General features: G+C 39.9%; 1 gene segment (V, D, J or C); it reads left to right on the top strand.

The window, feature by feature from the left end:
• Positions 1 to 265: 265 nt before the first annotated feature.
• On the top strand, positions 266 to 787 carry LOC100972925 (immunoglobulin heavy variable 5-51-like). The segment is given in 2 exon segments: positions 266 to 363; positions 447 to 787. Coding segments are annotated over 2 exon segments (390 nt in total).
• The last annotated feature ends 24,100 nt before the right edge of the window (positions 788 to 24,887 follow it).

The raw sequence follows: 24,887 nt of genomic DNA, 5'->3' as shown, positions 1-24,887 counted from the left end.
TCACAGAGAAGGGTGGAAGAAGGGAGGCCCTGGAATGGGTCTCGAAGAAACATGGAAAAGAGTGGAGAGGGACAATAGCAGGGTGTAAGGAATTATTGAGACCTTACTCTGCCCCTCCCAGGAGGCTCAGGCCAGCCTTTTTCTGCATTTGAGGTTCTGGGTTATAAACGCTGTAGACTCCTCCCTTCAGGGCAGGGCGGCAACTATGCAAATGCAAGTGGGGGCCTCCACACTTAAACCCAGGGCTCCCCTCCACAGTGAGTCTCCCTCACTGCCCAGCTGGGATCTCAGGGCTTCATTTTCTGTCCTCCACCATGATGGGGTCAACCGCCATCCTCGCCCTCCTCCTGGCTGTTCTCCAAGGTCAGCCCTGCTGAGGGCCTGAGGTCACAGAGGAGAATGGGCGGAAAGCAACTCCTGATTCAAATTTTGTGTCTCCCCCACAGGAGTCTGTGCAGAGGTGCAGCTGGTGCAGTCTGGAGCAGAGGTGAAAAAGCCCGGGGAGTCTCTGAAGATCTCCTGTAAGGGCTCTGGATACAGCTTTACCAGCTACTGGATCGGCTGGGTGCGCCAGATGCCCGGGAAAGGCCTGGAGTGGATGGGGATCATCTATCCTGGTGACTCTGATACCAGATACAGCCCGTCCTTCCAAGGCCAGGTCACCATCTCAGCCGACAAGTCCATCAGCACCGCCTACCTGCAGTGGAGCAGCCTGAAGGCCTCGGACACCGCCATGTATTACTGTGCGAGACACACAGTGAGAGAAACCAGCCCCGAGCCCGTCTAAAACCCTCCACACCGCAGGTGCAAAGTGAGCTGCTAGAGACTCACTCCCCAGGGGCCTCTCTATTCATCCGGGGAGGAAACACTGGCTGTTTGTGTCCTCAGGAGCAAGAACCAGAGAACAACATGGGAGGGTTCCCAGCCCCTAAGGCAACTGTATAGGGGACCTGACCATGGGAGGTGGATTCTCTGAGGGGGCTCTTGTGTGATCTACAAGGTTGTTCATGGTGTATATTACATGGTTAACATCAAAAGGCTGCCTAACAGGCACCTCTCCAATATGACAGTATTTTAATTAGTGAAAATTTTACAAAGTTCATTGCTTGCTTGCTTTCCTCCCTCCTATCCACTCTCACTCCCTCCTTCTTTTATTTTCTACTTAATTTTACAAAATCACTTAATCCCTTTTTGAACTATTAATAGGTTGTCTTTGTTTGGTGATTGTTTTCCTTTCAATAATATGTACTGAATAATTCATCTTTGTGCCAATTCGTAAGTATTCTGGTGTAATAAAGACTTCTTTCATAAAAATTGGATAAATTAAAATAAAGATTTAAAAACTTTTTAAAAACATACAATCTATCAAAACTGAACCATTAAGAAATAAAAAATCTGGGTTGGGTGTGTTTGCTCATTCCTGTAATCCCAGCACTTTGGCAGGCCGTGGCCGGTGGATCACCTGAGGTCAGGAGTTCGATATCAGTCTGGCAAACATGGAGAAACCCTGTCTCCACTAAAAATACAAAAATTAGCTGGACATGGTGGTGCTCGCCTGTAGTCCCGGATACTTGGGAGCCTAAGGCCAGAGAAGAGATTGAACCTGGGAGGCAGAGGTTGCAGTAAGCCGAAATCTAGCCACTGCATTCCAGACTGGGCAACAGAGTGAGACTCCATCTCAAAAAAAAAATCTGAACAGACCCATGAGTAAAGAGATTGAGTCAGTGATTTTTCAAACATCTCAAATCAAAGAAAAGTCAAGAACTTCGTGGCTTCACTACTGATTTTATCAAAAATTTTTTAAAAAACCTAGAATCTCTATACCAATTTCCAACAAAATAAAGAGGAAAAAATACATGCAAGCTTATTATGGAAGGTCCTATTTCCAAAGCAAGGAAAAGACACTACAAATACATAAAATTACAGGCTAATATCACTGATTATCTAGTTTCAAAAACTCTCAAGGGTGATGACAAACCAAATTCAACAGCACATTAACAATAGAATTCACCATGATCAGGTGGGGTTTATCTCTAGGATGCAATGAAGTTTCAACCTGCAGAAATAAATGTGATATATCAAATGAAAATATTGAAGGACTAAAACCATATGTACCGTATGTCCATGTCAATAGATGCAGAAAGAGCCTCTGTCAAAATCCACTACACTCTAATTTTTAAAAATCTGAACATATTATGCATAAAAGATATACACCTCAACATAATAAAGACCACATATCACAAGCCCACATCTAACATTATACACAGTGACAAAAATTTTATTTTCCTCTAAGACTAAAAACTAGACAAGATGCTCACTATCACCAATATTATTAAACACAGCACTGGGCGGTCTAGACAAAATAGGCAAGAAGAAAAAATAGAAGTCATCCATATAGTAATGAATAAATTTAAAATATATGTTTTACATATTATATGCTCTTCTGTATACAAAGCCCTAAAGAGTCCACCAAAAAAGGTTGGAAGTAATGAAGAAATTCAATAAAGTTGCAGAATCCAAAATCAAACTTACATTTCAAGATGGCAGGTTAGAGGCATTGCTAGCATACCCCTTCCACTTGGAAGGACAAACTGATGTGGAGAGATGAACATTGCGGACTTATTTTCAAGAAGCAATGCAGGAACTGAACAGAAACACTGAAATAATCTACAGACTTTCTGAAAAAGCAGGAAGCTGCAGCCTACACTGTGAGTCAGGTGAAGGGCCGGGAGTCCCCAGCGTTTGAGGGAGAACAGCCAAAAATTTCAGCCAGTGGTCCCAGGTTGAAAGTAGCTCTCAACAGGGGTGTGTAATATAACCTAGGGTTGGGACGAATCCCCTTGACCAGGGCCTGGGTAGGGAAGTGTTAAAAGTGGGCTCTGCAAGTTTAGGAGCCATGGGTGTAGGAGCTGGTGCCCGGCTTTGCAGGAGACAGGAAGGGGCATAGCATGAAACTCATAGCTGCAGTCTCCACCGGGAAAGCTTATGACTCCAGGCATTTGCAGGTATTGATCACAGGTTGACTGGAACTCATCTCACTGCTGCCAATGGAACACCATGGGAGTGGATCAGCCTCACCTAGTGTGTGGGAACTGTGTGGGGCCTACCACCACCTGCCACTCCCCACCCCCTGCCCAAACTTCTGTGCAGCAGAGGCAGCCATGGTCCCATCTGGAACATCATCCCAGTGGCCTGAGAACCACCCCTGTCCCCCACACCCACAGGGCCTGCTGCTTGCCCTGCATACAGAGACTCAGAGCAGAAACCCACCTGGCCCAACCCTCACCTTGCTTTGTGCAGCCACCTGCCCTGGCAGCTTAACACAAAGGACAGCATCTTTTAGGAGTTACATAGCCACACCCACTGCCTGAGAATCCACAGTAGCCCCCATACCTGGGCAACACAAGGCTTGCAAAAATCCCACTGCTAATAATGCAGCTGGTGCTCTTTTGCAAGCACCACCTCTTAGCTGGAGGCCAACCAACAGTCCATTACAGTATCTCCTGGTAGACTAACACTGCATCCCGGAAGGAGAAAATGACTGTGCGATCTCAACTATCACCATGGCCTGCACCACTTTGGATGACCAGGAGATCCTGAGTCTCTCCATGTGATCAGTTCATTACTACTATAACCAGCATTCAAGAAAGCCAGTATACAAAGGCTATCAATATCCATGGAATTTCACAGCGTCTCCATCACTCTCCTGCCTGCCACTCCCATCAGACCGGGTTCTGCTGCTCACTGTTGAAAAATATGAGGACAGTTCACATCACTGGATCACTTAGAGACATTTGCCCACACCAGCCTGAAGTGTGTCAATGTCACTGGGCAGCTAGACCTAGAGAAGAAACATAACTCACAGTACCATGGCTCCCAGGTTCTCCTCCTCTTAGGGGAAGGGAGTGCACCACATTGAGGGAACACCCCATGGGACAAGAGAATCTGGATGGCAGGCCTTGAACACCAGATCCCTCCACTGGTGGGAAACTTCTTCTAGCAGAAGTACAGTTGCAGCACTGGGCTCAGCTGGGAAAGTCTTCAGCTCTTTCTCAACAGACAGCCCTGTTGCTTGTGAAGAATCTTGAAGAAGAGGAAGCCTTTCCCCCTTGTACACCACTGCAGGCACACTTGGGGCCTCTCCCACAAGACCTCAGCATGGGTGCAACTATAGACAGCCTTTCTGGAACACATCATTGTGACTGCATCCCCCAGAAAGAGCACTTTCTGGATTCAGGCTTGCATGAAACAGAGAGTCACAGTTCCTCTCTATTTGGCACATCAACATTTGTACAGATGAAAAAACATGCCTGTCTTATCTGAATAGCCAGAATACTGGGACAGCAGTATGTCCGAGAGGTGGATAAATTTCCTACTGACTTGACAAGAGAGCTGAGGTGGTTCCAACCCTTCCCACCGATAAGACCTCAGTGTGACTCACTAAAAACTCTTTCAGCCAACTCTGTCAAGGCTGGGACTTAATTCACCCACCTGCTTTAGCCACAACTAGTTTCTACCCAAGGAAAAGTCCTCCACTGATCTGAAGCTTGAGCCATCAAACAAGTAAATAAATCACTGGGGACAAATAAAATAAATACATGCATGCCACAGAGGAATGAGATAAGGTTTAATAGACCTCTACCATTCTAACCCCATAGAAGAAACTGAACTTGCTCACACACTGAGCAGATTTCTACCACAACCAACACATAGGAAAGCCATCATACAAAGATTCTCCATAACCACGGAACTCTTACACAGTCTTCACCCCTCTAAGGACCAAAAACCAAATCAGGTTGTAATTAATTATAAGCATTAAAGTCTCTTTCTTAAGGGAAAAAATCCATTTAAAAACAAACACAAGAAACAGTCAAATCAAACATAAATTCAATAATAATTAGAAAATCTACCAAAATGAGAGGAGATGAGAAAAATAATTGGGGAAAAATGAGAAAACAGGGTGCTGTGCCAGTGCCGAAAGGTCACAAGGTCACACTACCTCTCCAGCAATAAACCATAACAAAAATGGAGTCTTTGAAATATCAGAAAAGAAAATCAGAATGTTGATTGATAAGCTACTCAAGAAGATATCAGAAAAAGGCAAAAATCATAATAAATAAATTCATAAAACTGTTCAGAATATAAATACAAATTTTTACAGAGAGATAGACATCCTAAAGAGAAACCAATCAGAACTCCTGAAAATTTAAAAAAATGCAGGGAATTGGAAAGGGAATTACAAAATGCCATGGAAAGTTTGAAAAATAGACTAGAAAAAAGTAGCAGAAATAACAATAGACTAGAAACAGTACAAAATAAAAGTAGAAGTAAAATATTCGAGGAAAAAGAAAAAGGAAACAGTTAAAGAAAAAAGTAGAAAGACCAGATTATTATTGAAATAACCAAATCAGACAAAAATAAATTTAAAAAGAGCCAAAAGAAGTGAAAAAAGTCTCCAGGAAATATGGGATTATGTAAAACAAACAAATTTAAGAATAATTGGTGCTCCTGAAGAAGAAAAAATGATAAGTTTGGGAAACTTCTCTGAAGGAATAATTGAGAACTACTTCTCTGGCCTGACTAAAGACCTAGATATCCAAATCCAAAAAGTTCAAGGAACTCCTGGGGAATTCATTGCAAAAATACCTTCACCAAGCATACAGTCATCAGGCTACCTAAAGTCTACATGAAGGAAATAATTCTAAGAGCAGTAAAACAAAGAAACCCATCAGAATAATGGCAGACTTCTCAGCAGAAACTTGACAAGCAAGAAAGATTAGGGTTCTATTTTCAAACTCCTTAAACAGAAAAACTTTCAACCAAGAATTTTTTTTTTATCCCACCAAACTGTTTTATAAATAAAAAAGAAATAAAGTCATTTTCAGAAAAACAAATGCTGAGGGAATTCATCACTATCAAACCAGCACTACAAGAAATGCTAAAATAAGTTCTAAACCTTGAAACAAAAGGCCAATATGCACAAAAATGGAACCTCTTAAAAATTAAAAACTCATGGGGCCTATAAAACAATCACACAATATCAAAGAATAAACAAAATTAGGTAACGGCATGACAAAGAGAATAGCAACTCATATCTAAATATTCACATTGAATGTAAATCATAAAAGGCATGGAAGAAGGAATTTCACAAAAATAGAAACCAGGAGTGAGCAGGACTAGCTATTTTTGATCTCAGACAAAACAGGACTTCAAAGCAAAAACAATTTAAAAAGACATAGATGATCACTACACAATGATAAAAGGATCAATTCAACAAAAAATTACAATTATATATTTATATGCACCAAACACTGGAGGAACTAGATTCATTAAACAAGTACTGCTAGACCTAAAAAACTGAGAGAGTTAGCAAAACAATCATAACGGGAGACTTTAGTACAATCATGACAGTACTAAACAGATCTTCAAGACAAAAAGTCAACAGATAAACAATGCACTTAAATGACTCACTGGAACAAATGGATGCAGCAGATATTTACAGAACATTCTATCCAAGATCTGCAGAATATACATTCTTCTAATCAGCACATGCAACATTCTCCAAGGTAGAGCATATACTAGGCCACAAAACAAGTCTCAATAAATTTTTAAAACAATGAAATCATATCAAGTATCTTCGCAGACCACAGCAGAATAAAACTAAAAATCATCTCGCTAAAGAACTGTCGAAAATGAACAAATACATAGAAATTAAGAAATCTGCTTCTGAATAATATCTGGGTTAACAATTACATCAAGATGAAAATTTAAAAATTATCTTAATTAAATTATAATAATGAGACAAGTTATTGAAACCGCAAAAATAAAGGAAAAGCAGTGATAAGAGGAAAGTTTATAGTGCCAGCTGCCTGCATCAAAAAGTCTGAAAGAGCACAAATTCACAACCTAATGTCACACCTCAAGAAATTGGAGAAACAAGAACAAACTAAACATAGAGCCAGAAGAAGAAAAGAAATAACAAAGATCAGAGCAGAACTAAATGCAATCCAAACAAAAAAAAGCAATGAAACAAACAGTTGGTTATTTGAAAAAATAAACAAATTCATGGGTCATTAGCTAGATTAACAAAGAAAAGAATATCAAAGATCCAAATAAGCTCAGAAATGAAACGAGACATTACAATCTACACCACTAATATAAAAAATAATTTGAGACTACTAAGTTCACCTTCATGTGCACAATGTAGAAGACTTAGAGGAAATGGAAAAATTTCTAGAAACATACAACACTCCTAGATTAAATAAAAAAGAAACAGTTACTTTGAATAGACAAATAACAAACAGTGAGATTGAATCAGTAATTCAAGAATTGCCAACAATAACAACAATGAAATAGGGCCAGGTGAATTCACAGCTGAATTCTATCAAAAAATTTAAAGAAGAATTGCTGCCAATTTTGCTGCAACTATTTTTTAAATTTAGATAAAAAAGAATCCTCCCTAAATTATTCTATGAAGCTAGTATAACCAAGATACCAAAACCAGGAAAACACACACACACAGACACACACACACTCTACAGATGAATTTCCCTGATAAATATAGATGCAAAAATAGCAAAAAAAAAAAAAATAGCTAGTTGAGTTCAACAGCACATCAAAAAGATAATTCCTCATGATCAAGCGTGTTTCATCTCAGAATTGCAGGGATTATTTGAACATACACAAGTCAATAAATGTAATACATCACATAAACAGAATTACAAATAAAAAACTTACGATTGTCTCAATAGATGCAGAAAAAGCATTCAACAAAATTCGGCATTTTTAATGATAAAAACTGTAAATAAATGAGGCATAGAAGAAACCTGCCTCAAACTAATAAAAGTTACATATGAAAAATCCACAGCTAATATGCTGAATGTGAAAAAGTTAAAAGCATTTACCCTGAGAACACAAACAATACAAGGATGCCCAAGTTCACCAATTCTATTCAACATAGTTCTGGAAGTTCTAGCCAGAGCAATTAGTCAGGAGAAAAAAAATAAGGGTATCCAAATTTAAAAAAAGAACGTCAGACTATCACTGTTTACAGATCAAGGGATTATATATATTAAAACCCTAGACTTCTCCAAAATACTAGTAGTTTTAGTAAATGAATTCAGTTAAGTCTCAGATTACAAAATACATGTACACAAATTAGTAGCACGGCTATATATCAACAACAGCAATGCTGAGAGTTAAATCAAGAACTCCATCCCTTTTACAGAAGCTGCAAAAAGATAGTATATTTACCAATATACTTAACCAAAAGGGTAAAAGATCTCAACAAGGAGAACTACACAACACTGCTGAAAGAAATCATAGATGATACAAACAAATGCAAATGCATCCCCTGATTATGGATTGGAAGAATCACTATTGTGAAAATGACCATAATGCCTAAAGCAATCTACAGAATCAATGAAATTCTTATTAAAATACCAACATTATTTTCTATAGAATTCAAAAATAATAACGTTGAAATTTATTTGAAACCAAAAAAAGCCAAAATACCCAAAGAAATCCTAATAAGATAAAGAAAATTGGAGCCATCATATTACTGAACTTCATATTACACCACAAGGCTGCAGTTACCAAAACAACAAGGCACTGACATAAAAGTAGGCTCATAGACCACCGGAACAAAATAGAGAACCCAGAAATAAAGCCACATATGTAAATCCAACTGATGCTTTGCAAAATGTACCAAATTTTAAATTGAAAAATAGACACCACATTTAATAAATGGTACAAGAAAAACTAGCAAGCCACATGTAAAAGAATAAAACTGGATTTCTATCTGTCACCATATAAAAGACCAACTCAAGATGAATCAGGTACTTAAATATAAGACATTAAACTCAAAAATTCTAGAAAACAATACTGGAAAAACACTTTTAGACATCAGGGTAGGCAAAGAATTTATAACTAAGACCCCAAAAGCAAATGCAGCAAAAACAAAACTAAATTTATGGAACCCATTTAAACTAAAGTGTTTCTTCACAGCACAACTAAGAGTCAATGGAGTAAAAAGACAACTCACAGAACGGGAGGAAATATGTGCAAACTTCACATCTGACAAAAAATTGGCATTCAGAATCTACAAAATACTAAAACAAGTCGCCAAGAAAAAAACAAACGATCCCATTTAAAAGTGGACAAGGGACATAAATAGATAGTTCTCAGAAGAAGATATACAAATGGCCAACAAACATATGAAAAACTGTGTAATATCACTAATGATCAGGAAAATACAAATTAAAACCACAATCTAATAACACCTAATCCTGCAAGAATGGCCACTATAAAAAGTCAAAAAACAAAAGGGAATGCTTATACACTGTTGATGAAAATGTAATTTAGTATAACCACTATGGAAAACACTATTGAGATTTCTTGAAAAGCAGAAAGGTAGATCTACTATTTTTTTTTTCTTTTTTGAGATGGAGTCTCTCTCAGTCACCCAGGCTGGAGTGCAGTGGTGCAATATCATCTCATTGCAACCTCCGCCTCCCGTGTCAAGTGATGCTCCCACCTCAGCCTCCGGAGTATCTGAGATTACAGGCACCCGCCATCATGCCTGGCTAATTGTTTTTTGAATTTTTGTAGAGAAGGGGTTTCCCCATGTTGGCCAGGCTGGTCTCCAACTCCTGACCTCAGCTGATCCTCCCCCCTCGGCCGCCCAAATTACTGAAATTACAGGCGTGCAGCATCGCGCCTGGCCAGATCTACTGTTTGATCCAGCAATCTCATTACTGGAGAGCTAACCAAAGGAAATAAAGTCATTATATGAAAAAGACGTGTATATGTATGTTTATAGCAGCAGAATTCAAAATTGAAAATATGTGAAACCAATTTAAATGCCCATTGGCCAATGAGTTCAGAGAGAAAATGTGACATCGCCTGTAATCCCAGCACTTCGGGAGGCCGAAGAGGGCGGGTCACGAGGTCAGGAGATCGACACCATCCTGGCCAACATGGTGAAACCCCGTCTCTACTAAAAATACAAAAAATTTGCCGGACCTGTTGGCGTGCACCTGGAGTCCCAGCTACTCGGGAGGCTGAGGCAGGAGAATTGCTTGAACCCGGGAGGCAGAGGCTGCAGTGAACCGAGATTGCACCACTGCACTCCAGCCTGGGTGACAGAGCAAGACTCTGCCTCAAAAAAAAAAAAAAAAGGAAAAGAAAAAGAAAATTTGACATATATGCATCATGGAATACTACCAAGCCATTAAAGGGAATGGCATAATGTCCTTTGCAGCAACTTGGATGAAGCTGGAGGTAATTAGTATAAGTGAAGTTACACAGGAGTGGAAAAGCAAAAACTGTGTTTGCACACTTACAAGTGGGAGCTGGGCTATGAACTTGCAAAGGCATACAGAGTGATATAAGGGACTCTGGAGACTCAGAAGGGAAAGAATAGGAGGGACACTAGAGAGAAAATAACTACACTTTAGGTAGAGTGTACACTGTTCAGGTGATGAGTGTACTAAAATCTCAGAATTTATTGCTATATAATTCCTCCATCTAACAAAAAAATATTTACCCCCAAAGCTATTGAAATTAAACAAAAATCAACCTACAAAAATAGGTATCTTCTGTATACACTGAAAAATGATTATTCAAAATTAAAATCAAGAAAATAAATCTAAATACAACAGCTTAAAATTCACAAAATAAATTTTACCAAAATAAATTTAACAAGGATACAAAACATCTGCACATGAAAATTATAATATATTGATTAAAATGGAAGAAAACACAAATAAATGGAAGGCTATCTTGTGTTCTTGTGTTACTGGAACACACATTGTTAATATGTCCACCCTAACCTAAGCATTTACAGATTCAATGCAATCCCATTCAAAATTTCAAAGACATGCATTTACATAAATTGAAAAAAAAACTCTCTAATTTGAATGGCTGGGATGATTGACCCGGACTATTAATTTGAAATCAGACTACTATTCCACAATGGAGGTGAGACAGAGTATGTCTGCAATACAGAAGATTTCTTAGGGCATCTCTTAGTATTACTTTGCCATGGGATTATGGTCAATGGGAAACTAAAACAACCTCATTCAGGCAGGAATACAAATGGCCCAGATACTTCAGAAATAAAAGTTTGGGTCTTCACCCAGATTAAAAAACCTGACCAGCCAAGGTACTTGCTGAAGGCAAAACAAATACAGAATGGGTAGTAGAAGAAGGTAGTTGTCAATACCAGGAACGACCATATGACCGGAAGTGGGGACCGTAATTGTCATGAGTATTTTCTCCATATCTTGTTAAGCATATATTTCTGCATGTGTATAACTGTACTAAGAAAATATCTTCATTGTGCTGGACACGGTGGCTCACACCTGTAATCCCAGCACTTTAGGAGGCCAAGGTGGGTGGATCACCTGAGGTCTAGCGGTCGAGACCAGCTTGACCAGTATGGTGAAACCCCATCTCTACCAAAAATACAAAAATTAGCCTGGCATGATGGCAGGCACCTGTAATCCCAGCTTCTCAGAAGGCTGAGACAGGAGAATAGCTTGAACCCTGAACCCGGGAGGCAGAGGTTGCAGTGAGCCAAGATTGCACCACTGCACTCCAGCCTGGGTGACAGACTGAGACTCCATCTAAAAAACAAACAAACAAACAAAAATATATTAATTGTTTTCATTGAATTTGTTTTCTTTTTATCATGTGTCACAAGAATTTATTGACTTCTTATCAGCATTTAAATGTTGTTAACCGTATGTAGTGCTATGTATGTAGGTTAAGGATTAGTGCACTTTCAGTTGTATGAAGGATAGCTGTGTTATGTTAGGCATAATTATGACATTATTATTGTCTTTATTTGGAGATCAAGCATGATTGCAGCTAGATGTGTAGGGGTGCTAAGTTGACAAGAGTTGGGCTTTTGATGGTTGATACTAGGTGTCAATTTGATTGGATTAAAGGATGCCTACATGGCTGGGAAAGTATTGTTTCTTGGTGTGTCTCTGGGGGTTTTGCCAGAGGAGGCTGACATTTGAGTCAATGGACTGGAAATTTGAGTTTGTCATGTTGCATGATCCTTTTAAAGTCTTACAGAACTTAGTTGACTATTATTTGGGAGTAGTTCATTTGTATATACTAAGAATATTTCTTTGAAGTTTAATTTTCTTCCTTTGCATTTGTCTGTCACTGGCAATACAGTAATTGTAGCCTTTTAGAAATAGCTTAGAAGGTTGGCGCCTCGTCATTTTTTGAAAAAGTTAGGGAACGGTCGGCATGACTTTTTTAAATTCCGAGAGTCATTTTTTATCTAACATATAACCTATCATGAAGAATATCTATAGTGTGCTTGGGAAGCACGCGTATTACACTGCGCTTGGTTGGAATGTTCTGTAGATGTCTGTTAGGTCAGTTTGTTCAATAGTGTTGTTTAAGTCCACGGGTTTCCTAAGAATTTTTTTTATGGATGTTCTATACATTATTGAGGGTGAGGTGTTGAAGTCTCCTCCTTTCTTATTGTTTTCTATTTCTCACTTCATATCTCTTAAACTCTTGTTAATGTGGTTATATTTCTATTTTTACAACTATGTAAAATAGAAATAAAATAATAATTGCTTAGTAATTTTAATGGGAAAATCACATAATAAGAAATTATATTTTCCCAAATGCTGCCATCACCACTAAACTCCTCCAGGAGTCTCACATCTGCTCTGGGCTCTGCTGTCTCCTAAGGGGACCCACATCAGAGTTTGCTACAGAGGAGGAGACAAGAAAATAGGGCCCTCCCTCTCCTGATGAAAACCAGCCCAGCCCTGACCCTGCAACTCTGGGAGAAGATCTCTAGTCCAGAATTACCAGGAGTTTGGATTTGATGATCAGCTCTGTACAAACATGGCTCACCGTAGAGTTAGGGCTGAGCTGGCTTTCTCTTGTCATTATTTTAAAAGGAGAATAATGGAGAACTTGAGATATTGAGTGTGAGTGGATATGAGTGAAAAAACAGTGATTCTGTGTGGCAGGTTCTGACTCAAATGTCTCTGTGTTTGTAGGTGTCTAGTGTGAGGTGCAGGTGGTGGAGTCTCGGGGAGAGTTGGCACAAGCTGGATGTGCCTGAGACTCTGCTGTGCAGCCCCTGAATCCACCTTCTGTAGCTACTAGATCAGCTGAATCTGCCAGGCTCCAGGAAAGGGGCTGCGTGAGTAGTAGATATAATGTACGACGGAAGTCAGACATAATATGCAGACTCTGTGAAGGTCAGATTCACCATTTCCAAAGACAATGCCAAGCACACGTTGTATCTTCAAATGAACAGTCTGAGAGCTGAGAATACGGCTCTATATTATTGAGTCAAAGGTACCAAATGAAGGGACATCAGTGTGAGCCCAGACACAAAATTTCTTGCAGGGAGAAGGGAGGAGGCTGGGCTGCAGGGGGCACTCAGCACACACAAAAGACAGGGACAGTTCCAGGGGCAGGTGCAGGTGCAGGTGAAGGCAAAGGTCTACTTTCCTTCCAGATCTGTGGATTCCTCTGCATCCAACAGTTCACCTGGGCCTCTGTCTTTATGGAACTGCTCCTACCACTGCTGTCTCTGGGTTAGTAAAATTTGCTACTATAGGAGGAAACATTGTCATTTGTCACAAAGGTGAATAATGGAGAACTGAAGATATTGACTGTGAGTGGATATGAGTGGAAAAAACAATGATTATGTGTGGAAGGTTGTGACCAAAATGTCTCTGTGTTTGTACATGTCTAGTGTGAGGTGCAGGTGGTGGAGTATGAGGGAGAGGCATGAGGCAGAAAAGTGGGCAGGAGGCCAGGTGAGGCTGTAGACACTGTCAGCCCACTACACCAATCTCACAACCACTGCTGGAGAAGGTGGGAGTCTGATGGAGCTTCCCAAAAACCCTGTGGTCTAAGCTAAGTCCATCAAGGCTGCTGGTTCCTCCTGGAGCATAGCTGTCCATCAGGAATCCCCCATGTGCCCAGCAGCAGCCACGCGTTGGCATCTTCACTGTGCACAGTCATTGTTTGGGAGGAGCTCCAGGATGTGTCTCTTTGTCAAAAACTGGGTGATGATGTCAGAGAGCTGTGCCGGCTGACTGGTCCAGGTGCTCTCTGATGTTGGAAGTATAGGAGGTGCGTTCTCAGGGTGGAAACACCTTTTATGGAAATGTACATAAGAAAACACGATTTTCCTTGGTTCTCTTAGATGACATGGAGGAGCAAGCGCGCAGCCTGCAAACAATTGTAACGTCCTACATTATCCCAAGTTCATTGATTCTTGTAAGCCTTGGTTTCTGTCCAAGTACAGAGATATTGATTAGAGTGAATTTGGTTCTTTCCACACACTAACCCTCACCTCCCCCAGATAGAGCACATTGTCCTCACTCTGAGTCTGAGGGAGGAGCTTTTCCTGTACAACTCAGGGCCTGCAGAGACCCCCGTGGGCAGCTTTGCAGAGTCAGATCTTCCCTCATGTGAGGCGACCTCCACTGCCCATGATTGCTGCTCAGGTCTAATTGTGGATTCAGGATTAGGACACCCTTTAGGCTATCACAGGTCAACCAGATTCTGAAAAATCACTGTTATCATAGACAGAGGTAATAATTCAATACCCATTCCCCTGACAGCAGATTCTCTTTCTTATTTGGTTGAAAGTTTGAAGAAAATAAGTGACCATATATTATTCTTATTCTAACTTTAGTATCCACTATTTGTTCTAGGGGATTCACAAATTTCAAAACACTGAGCTCTTCATTCTCATGAAAATGTGCATATTTGTGAATTTCAACGTGTTGTTCAGAACCTGTGCATGCCGACATCTGTATTTCTCGTGCGTTCTTGGCCTGGCAAAGCCCTCACAGACCCTCTCCCTCATCTGTGCTGTCTCTGCTTCTCCATCACAACCAGTGCTTCCTGCTGGTGCTGGATCCCTCAGCTCCCCAGGGAAGGGACTGGAGTGAATCAGGTGCACAGGTCATGAGGGAGAACACAACGCAACCCACGCCTCAAGAGTCCAGTCACCATCTCCAGATCCACATCCAAAACACAGTTTCTTCTACGGCTGAGCTACCTGAGCAACGAGTACACAACCATGAATTTTTACACAAAAGATACAGCAAGGGGAAGTCAGTGTGAACCCGGAAACAAACCTCCCTGCAGGGAAGCTCAGGAACTGCGGGAGGCCCTCGGGACACCAGGGGGCGCTCAGGACACACATCAAGGCAGGTGCAATGTGGGGAAAAGGTGCTGGAGATGGGGTTTGGCATCATCATCATATTTCACCACTGGACACCCGCCACTATGTTTATTCTCATGTACGTGATTCTTTGTATTATTAGAAAATGGCATTTATGTAAATAAATAACCATATGTAGGTGCATCAAGTCGTCCTCTCCATTTTTTTTTTTTTTTTTTGAAGGAGTCCTGCTCTGTCACCCAGGCTGCAGTGCAGTGGCGCGATCTCGGCTCACTCCAACCTCCGCCTCCCGAGTTCAAGCGATTCTCCTGACTCAGCCTCCTGAGTAGCTGGAATTACAGGTGTGCACCACGGCGCCCGGCTAAGTTTTGCATTTTTAGTAGAGACTGGATTTCGCCATATTGGCCAGGCTGGCCTCAAACTCATGATCTCAGTTGATTCGCCCGCCTTGGCCTCCCAAAGTGCTGGGATTACAGGTGTGAGCCACCGTGCCCGGCCCGTCCTCTCCATCTTATGTGGAACTTTTCCATTAAGACTCTGAGTCCCTGGATTTATTTGAGAACCTCATAAATCATGGTCAATTATGTCTCTTTCTCCTCTTTCTCCCTTCTTCACTCCTCTCTAGCTCACAAACTGAAACACACACAGAATTTTCTAATTTTAATTACCTGATGTGTTGAAGACAATTGATTAAAGCGCAGCTTTTCCAGTTTAGCCACCGTTCATATTGTTGTAAGAATAAGAACGTTGTGTTTCTCAGCTGCGTGCTTCTCTAAGATGAGTAGCAGCTTTTTAATATAATATCCAGAGGCTGAAAGCAATCTGAATATCAATCATCAGTTTAATCAGTAAACACATGGTGGTAAATTCGCTCACTGGAAGAACACCGATTGTTACAATCAGGTAAGGCTGGATACTCTCAACAGCAAGTGTAAACTCACAAGTATATATGATGATTAAAATAAGACAAATACAAGTACATACATACTGTTCCACTTTTACAAATTCTATAAAATGAATGCTAATCTAAAGTTACATAAAGAAAACCAGTAGTTGACTCTGGACCTGGTGTGAGGAGGGAAGGGTTAGGAACCAGAAATTGTAGGAAATGAAGAAGAAATGCTGAGGGTAGTGGAGTTTTTTCTATGTTGATGAAGGTAATAGTTATGTCACTATTAATCAAATCGTACACATTATGGGATGCCTATTATTTGTGAATTTCACCCTATTTAAATATTACAAGTTAAAACAAGTATAATTTTGTAGAAAATTAGTTAGACATAGATGAATAAAATGTATGATAAATAAAAAAAGAAAATCACAGAACAATAGCATAAGGACTTCACTCATCAAACTGAAGAAATTTTAAATTTCTCAACACAGAATTAAAGATTTAATTAGATATACATAAGAAATCAAAGACTCCTGGATATACACACGAATAAACCCTAAGTCCACCTGTATTTTTAGGGAAACGCTAGAATACAAGAAAATAATGTCATGATTTCATTACATAACGGGGGTTAATGAAACCACATCAGGCATGTCCAGCTGTGTCCTGGGGTTGGTTCAGGGAACAGGTGTGTCCTGTGGTTAGGAGACGTGGCAACAGGCTCACAGCATCAGTTCTAGTTGACACCATAAAAAGGCCAAGAGATCACAATTAAAATGTCATGTGGATGTCACATCTGTGGGTGCGGCACACTCCCCCATGTGAATACGGAAAGGTTAATTACACTCTTCAGGTGTCTGCTGAGCACACAGCTGGTCTCTCAGGAATGTCCAAAATGGTTCGATAGAGCAAGAAAGGTGACTGGCTCAGGGTTCCTATAGTGGCTTGGTGGTGTGGGCAGAGTGAGGGTTCTCACTCAAGAAAGGGGTTTGTGGGGTTTGAACCTTCACATGGCTTCAAATCGGGCAACTCCTGTGATTCCTAACTAGATTCATGTCGTGTGGGAAAGAAAGGAGATGATGGAGGAATGAGCCTTAAGTTATCAGCAGTCAGACATCAAAACAATAGTCTGATGACTTATTCTATGTAGCACCTATAAAAATCGTCCCGGTCGCGGTGGCCCAAGCCTGTCATCCCAGCATTTTGGGAGGCTGAGGCGGGCAGATCATGAGGTCAGGAGTTCAAGACCAGCCTGGCCAATATGGTGAAACCCCGTCTCTACTAAAAATATTAAAAAAAAAAAAAAAGTTGGGTTGTGGTGGTGGGCGCCTGTAATCCCAGCTACTCAGGAGGCTGAGGTAGGAGAATAGCTTGATCCCAGGGGGCGTAGGTTGTAGTGAGCCAAGAGCACACCACTGCACTGCAGCCTGGGCGACAGAGCAAGACTCCATCTCAAAAAAAAAAAAGAGTAAAAAAAATCAGCCCAATATGGGTGGACAACAACCAGGCCTACAAAAAAGGAGAAGACTGCTTATAAGAATAAGCAAATCATAATGAAAATTAGGAGGAAAACAAGGAGAGTGAGGTGAAAGGCATGGGGCAGGGGATTAGACAAGAGTCCTGTTCCAATGTCTTGTGTGGAGACTTTTCACTGTCTAAAATCATCCACCTATTCTGAATGTCTTAGGTGAACTGTCTGCTCCAAAACATCAGAACCACCAGAGGATTTTTGAGGATACTCAGTTTAATATCTTATATTTGAGGTGCCTTACAACTGTGTAAAATTCTTAGTTATTATCAGTATAATTAGAGATAGGGCCTCACTGTGTCACACAGGTTGGAGTGCAGTGGCACAATCATAGCTCACTGTTACCTTGAACTTCTGGCTCACATAATCCTTCTGTCTCAGCCTCCTGAGTAGCATGGACTAGAGAGGTGCACCACCACACACAGCTGACTAAAAAAAAAATTGTTTCATAGAAATGGGGTCTTTCTATGTTGCCCAGGGTGGCCTTGAACTCCTGGTCTCACGTGATTCCCCTGGTTTTGTTTCTCAAAGTGGTGGAATCATGGGCATGAGCCACCGTGTCTGCTCAGAATTGATTATTTGGTTGCAAAATATTAACCCAAGAATTGACTCCCTGAATTTTCTCTGCAGCGTTTTGGTTAATAGTGTCTGATAAGATTTATTTCAATAGTTTCAACAGCAGAGTGTTCTCCTGATGTTTCTTCCAATAGTGATAATTTCATGGTTGAAGATCACAAAATACTATTAAAAGATGACATAAAAAGGCAACCTTAAACTTTTGGTGATGGAGTGAGTATAATACAAAAATTACGTTCAATATTGTGTAACACACGCCTGCAGTAGGAGGAAGGTGAGCAATGAGGGTAAAATTTCTAAACGTATGAATCTTCCAGCTCCCCAGTCATAGGGCAGTAACTGATGAGTCGTGAGAGAGGGAACGTAATGCCGTAGTGCTTGTGGGATAACTCTTGGCCAAGAGAGTTTCCATATTTTATTAAAGTGGTTATAATTTTTAAATTTAAAGATGCCATTTTTTCAACATATCCAGAATATTGTGAGCGGGATTGATTCTGTATGATACGAGCAATGGCAATGCCTTCTGTTTGGATAATATTACAAACCAGGTTAAGACTGTTTGGTGTAATGATGCACCAGAACATTATTCTAGCTTCCATACTAGATTTTGTTTTTCTCTTTGTTTGCATTCATTTCAAATTTATATGTAAGGTCTCTAGAATGTAGGAGTTTATTTGAAAGTGTCTTTTCTTGTTGGCCATTTTGATGGGGCTTCCAGGAGATTTAAAAACCTCCTCTGCCTGCAGCACAGTTTAAAATTCTGCACTACAGTAGAACATCTGTATTTAATCCTGGTCTTTGGTTGATTGACAAGCTCTAATACATGCAATAACTTCTGCCTTCTGGGCTGGTTTTACATCAGGTAGAGGAATATATCCTAAATGAAAATTTGCACTAGTAATATATATTATTAATTAATAACCACCACTTTTATTATTTAAGTGTTATTAATCAAGAACTAATGTTAAATCAAGGGTCTCAATGGGAATATTACCTAAGGGATACACAAGATATTTTGCTAATCTAGATAAAATAGATGTGAACACTCTCGTAGTATCCAGCCATGTCTCCTGTCTGTCACATTGTTAACCACACAGTAAATTCACTTGGCACTTGTTCTAATTATCTAATTAGTCACTTACTTATCTCAAAGCCTCCGGATTATTATGTGCGACTATTTCAGCAGAGAGTGAAGAAAGACAACCCAGGCTGACCAAACAATGAGGAAAATCACGACCTGATGAAACAGGAAGCCTGGATGTGAGTGGCTCCAGGATTGAATAATTTGACAGCTCATGTGCCCAGGCTGTTTCTTTTCTCAATTTTCCACACTGATACATCCAGAAAGGCAGCTTCACCCCCCAGGGGACTCCCATCATGCTGTGACATGGTGACAACATTCCCAAGGCTCACACACATATGTTAAATATCGGCTGGAAAAGGGCCAGAGACATTTCTGTAATTCTCTTCTGAAGGACCATGAATGCCTCAACCAACCATCTCCCCTGCCTCCATGACCAGAAATGCACCACGTGCCCACACGGATATTCATCCCTGTTGGGGATAAGACTCCATTGATGAGGCTGATTATTTTATCATATAAAATTACTAAAGACTGATTTAAGGGTTTCAAAAACTAATTGAACTCTGTTGTTCTATGTCCACCAGAGATTACAAATCTTCCAATGATACCTTCTTTGTTTTTTGTCTGCTTGACTTTGTCTCTTCAACTTGTTCTGTACCCCAGAGAATCTCTTTCAGCTCCCTCAGGTGCATTCAATTGTTTTATTTAACTGACAATTTCTAAATCGGTTAAAGACATTAGGCTAAAGACTCCATATTCCTAGGTCCGTATTCCTTTTTCCATATTCCTGGGAAGGCATTGTGACCCAGAGTCTGGGCATGACCTTGTGAGTGTTCCTGACCCTCCTCCATATGAGATGCTGGTCTGGGTGTTCTTGCCCCTTTCCCTGGGGTAGAGTCCTCCTGTTTTCCCCAGGTGTTCCCTCCCACAGCTCTAGTGTTCTCAATCAGTGTCATCACCTTCCAGATCTTCTGCCCTGCCCTGCAGACTAAGGCTCTGATTCCATAAGCAAGATAGGGGAGCTGCTCCTCAATAGATCTTTGGTGAGGACCTCTGTTCCCATCTCAATTCCTGTAGGGTTGAACCAGTGTTCCTAGGATTCTGGTTTCAGTAGCTTGTCCCTGCAGAGTAAATTCTTAGTTCTGTAGGGGGATTAAGGGAGTTGGGTCTGAATACATTTCAGATGTCGAGGATCTTGTTCTCTCCCAGAAAGACACTTCGGGAAAGTAAGATTTTGGTAACTGTCCCCTTTCTTGGGGAAAGGGATTCAAGAGGATAGGTTGCTTTTGGGTATGTGGTCCCTTAAAATTTCACACTAAAAAGCGTTTCCCACACTCAATTTCAAGCAGCCCAATATATATTTGTATTTTTTCTTGGAACAGACAATATTTTATATTCCAGACTCTGCCTTAGGTAATTTCAAACCCTGGCTTTGTTACTCTCTACAAGAAATTGCTTCTCCATAAGCTTCAGATTTGTTGTGTGTTTTGAAATTTTATCAGAAATATTAAAGAAAATTGGCAAAATTCCATCCTCCATGTTTATCTGTTATTGTTGATGCAGTTGTAAAAAATAAGAAAAATATATTCCTTTTTTCTGTACATTTCCAAGCTTAGTAGCAAATTTTTAGTAACACCCAGAATAATAAAAAATTCAAATATTGTTTAGCTGCTTAATAGGAAAACAAATTATAGTAAATTTGTTTGCTAGAATGCTACCCAGCATTTATAATAAGTAAACATTTGATATACCCAACTACAAGGTAAAATATCTATTTATGCTAACTAAAATAAGCCAAACAAATGAGAATATATACTATGTTATTTCATTTTTATAAATTCTGAAAAATTAAAATGAATTTGCAGCAATGTAAAGATCAGTAGTTGCCAGGGAAATGGTAGAAGAAAGAAAGGAAAAGGAGAAAGAATACAGAAGAACAAAAGGAAACGTTAAGAATTCTCTTGTCCAACTTGATAAGGATGATGGTTACATCATTTTTATCAACTGTAATCTTTAAATATGTGAAAGTTTATTATCTGTAAACTAAACGTTATAAACTTTATTACAAGCAAAAATTGAAAGTTAGACAAGAAGGAGTGATAGAAAGAGAAAATGTACATTAAATTTCAGAAATATTTAAGAATGTATCTGCCTGAACCCTAGTTCTCACCATATCTTTAGGTGAATGCTAAAATGCAGCAAAATCACGCATGTTCTCACTACAGAAAGTGGGTTCTACAAACCACACTCGGCACATTTAGCTTTGTCCTGGAGTTGGTTCAGGGAGTTATTGGGGCCAGTGATGAGGAGCACAGGCCAAGATACCAGGGATTACTTATCCAAAAACATAAGCTCTAACATACATACTTAGTCCCTTTTCCGTGTGTGGTTTACTTCCACATCTGTACATGGAGAGACCACTGACTGACAAAATATAATTTATACAAATATGTAAAATTAAATAGGGTGATCAGTTCAAGGTGTTTATCACAGCATAATTTTATAATAAGACAGCATATTTCCCAAATACCATCATTGTCACCAAACTCCTGCAAGGCACAGTCATCTTATCTGGGCCCCGTCCTCTCCTCAGGTGTCCCACCCCAGAGCTTGGTATATAGTAGGAGACATGCAAATAAGGCCCTCCCTCTGCTGATGAAAATGAGCCCAGCCCTGACCCTGCAGCTCTGGGAGAGGAGCCCCAGCCGTGAGATTCCCAGGAGTTTCCACTTGGTGATCAGCACTGAACACAGACCACCAACCATGGAGTCTGGGCTTAGCTGGGTTTTCCTTGTTGCTATTTTAAAAGGTAATTCATGGTGTACTAGAGATACTGAGTGTGAGGGGACATGAGTGGTAGAAACAGTGGATATGTGTGGCAGTTTCTGACCTTGGTGTTTCTGTGTTTGCAGGTGTCCAATGTGAGGTGCAGCTGGTGGAGTCTGGGGGAGGCTTGGTACAGCCAGGGCGGTCCCTGAGACTCTCCTGTACAGCTTCTGGATTCACCTTTGGTGATTATGCTATGAGCTGGATCCGCCAGGCTCCAGGGAAGGGGCTGGAGTGGGTAGGTTTCATTAGAAGCAAAGCTTATGGTGGGACAACAGAATACGCCGCGTCTGTGAAAGGCAGATTCACCATCTCAAGAGATGATTCCAAAAGCATCGCCTATCTGCAAATGAACGGCCTGAAAACCGAGGACACAGCCGTGTATTACTGTACTAGAGACACAGTGAGGGGAGGTCAGTGTGAGCCCAGACACAAACCTCCCTGCAGGGGCGCACAGAGCCACCAGGGGGCGCTAGGGACAGACTGAGGGCGGGACAGGTCCCAGGAGCAGGTGCAGGGGGAGGTTTCCTTTTTCCTTGGCTGGAAAAGTCACGTTTATCTTCCCAGGACTCGAGCCTTCTAGGCTGTGATATTTTATTACTTGTATTTACTGTTCATTTATTATCATTAGTTTTTAAATTTTGGTAATTTTTACAACTCTATGGATATATTTTTAAGTGTATACTTTCAAGAAATAAACATTCCTAATTATTTGCACTGATTCTTCCAGAGTTTTATTAACATTTGTTGACATCAGCAACTACATAGCTATAGGGACAAACACTTTTAACGATAGACAGTTGTTTAGGCCTGAAACCCCGTTTATACTAAAAATTTACAAAAATTAGCCTGGCGTGGTGAGGGGCGCCTGTAATCCCAGCTACTCGGGAGGCTGAGCAAGGAGAATTGCTTGAATCCGGGAAGCGGAAGTCACAGTGAGTGGAGTGGAGTGCCACTACACTCCAGCCTGGCGACAGAGCGAGACTTTGTATGAAAGAAAGAAAAGAAAAGGAAGAAAGGAAGAAAGGAAGGAAGGAAGGAAAGAAAAGAGAGAAAGAAAGAGAGAGGAAGGAAGGAAGGAAGAAAAGAAGGAAAGAAAGAAAAAAGATGTATAAACTCGCAGACCTATGCATAGAAAACCATAGGGATTTATATTAAACATTACAATAAAATAATTCTAAAAATGTGTCCTAAGGAAGCAAACATAATGATGAAGTAAATATAAATGTTAGAGTAATTTATAATTGATTTGTTATTTTTAATCGTTTACATGAATTTATTTCTATTTGTTCATTTAAAAGTAGTATATTGGTCATTTCAAGAGAGTTAACAGTATCAGATGTTGTTGTTACGATATATGATAAGAATTTGAGGTGGTGAATGATAATTATCTTATTTCTCAATTATCTTAGTTATTCCATATTGTATTCACAAATCATAACATTGCTTCTTACCTTATAAATATAAACAACCATAATTTGTGAAATTACAATAATTCTTTATTTTAATTTTTTAATTTATCCCAGATCATTATGTTTTTCTTCGCTTCCAGATCTCACTGGATCATCTCGAGGGCCCATCTTCACCCCTGTCTCCCGAAGACTCCTGGAGAGGCTGCAGGACGGGCAGAAGGAGGCGCCCCGTGTGAGTCCACACGACCTGGAGCCTCCCTCTCCTTGGATTAGGCCATCTCCTCGGGATCACAGGGCTCTTCATTATCCTCACCCCGCTGTTGTACCAAACAAGCAACATCACACTTCAATTCATCAGGGTTTGCTTTAATTTTCTAAATCATCGTGAAGGTGATAATTTTAACAGTAATGTATCACAACCAAATAGGATAAGCCCTTTTCCATGGAACAGGGTTTCTTATCAGGATATACATGTATTATGGATTCTCAATTTATTTGTAGATGAGATGCTAATATCTCCATATTGTAGATGATTCTGCTAAGTCATCTCTTAAAATTAATTTTTCCAAAGACTCAAACAAATAAATGATATAATTATAAATTTCAGGTGTAATAGCTGAGCCAACATTGAGACTATATTAACGTTTAGAACATGAACTTGCAAATATTGTTATTTTCCTGTCGGCTGTCCCCAATTGTGATTTTATACAGAATATTAGAAATGTATCCTGATAAATCAGGTTAAAATATTATATCATTAGTTTATTAACTTTTATAACTAATAATATAAAATGTTCCACATATTTTTTAGCCATGTTTTACTTATCCATGACATGTGTGTTTATTAATTTTTCATTTTAACATGCCACCTTTATCTTTCTTATTTCTGGGATTTTATTCTACTAGATAGAGCTGAATGCATTTTAATAATTATTGTAATAATCACATTTATATTTTGCATTTTGATTTTCATATACACTTTATTAATATTTTAATTTCAATATAAAATATTTTCCTACAAATGTCAATTTTTGATTTTTATGAGATAAAATTAATCTATACAAAATACATGTATTTTCAATGTACAGTTTGAGGGTTTCTGGCAAATGTGCACACATTTGTCTCCAGCATCTAAGTTATGATGAGGAGCAGGTCCATCTCCACAACAAGTGTCCTCTTCAGTGCTTCCAGTCAGCTCACACATAAGGAATTTTTTTTCAAATTTAATTTAGATACAGAGGGTAAATGTTTGGATTTGTCATGGGGGATTATTGAGTGATGCTGAGGTTTGGAATACAGATTCCACCATCCTCTCCCTCCACTCTCCAGCAGTCCACAGTGTCTATAATTCTCATAATTATGTCCATGTGTGCTCAATG

This window comes from Pan paniscus, chromosome 15 (assembly GCF_029289425.2).
Source record: "Pan paniscus chromosome 15, NHGRI_mPanPan1-v2.0_pri, whole genome shotgun sequence".
Lineage (NCBI taxonomy): Eukaryota > Metazoa > Chordata > Mammalia > Primates > Hominidae > Pan > Pan paniscus.
This window is presented reverse-complemented; position numbering and strand designations above follow the sequence as displayed.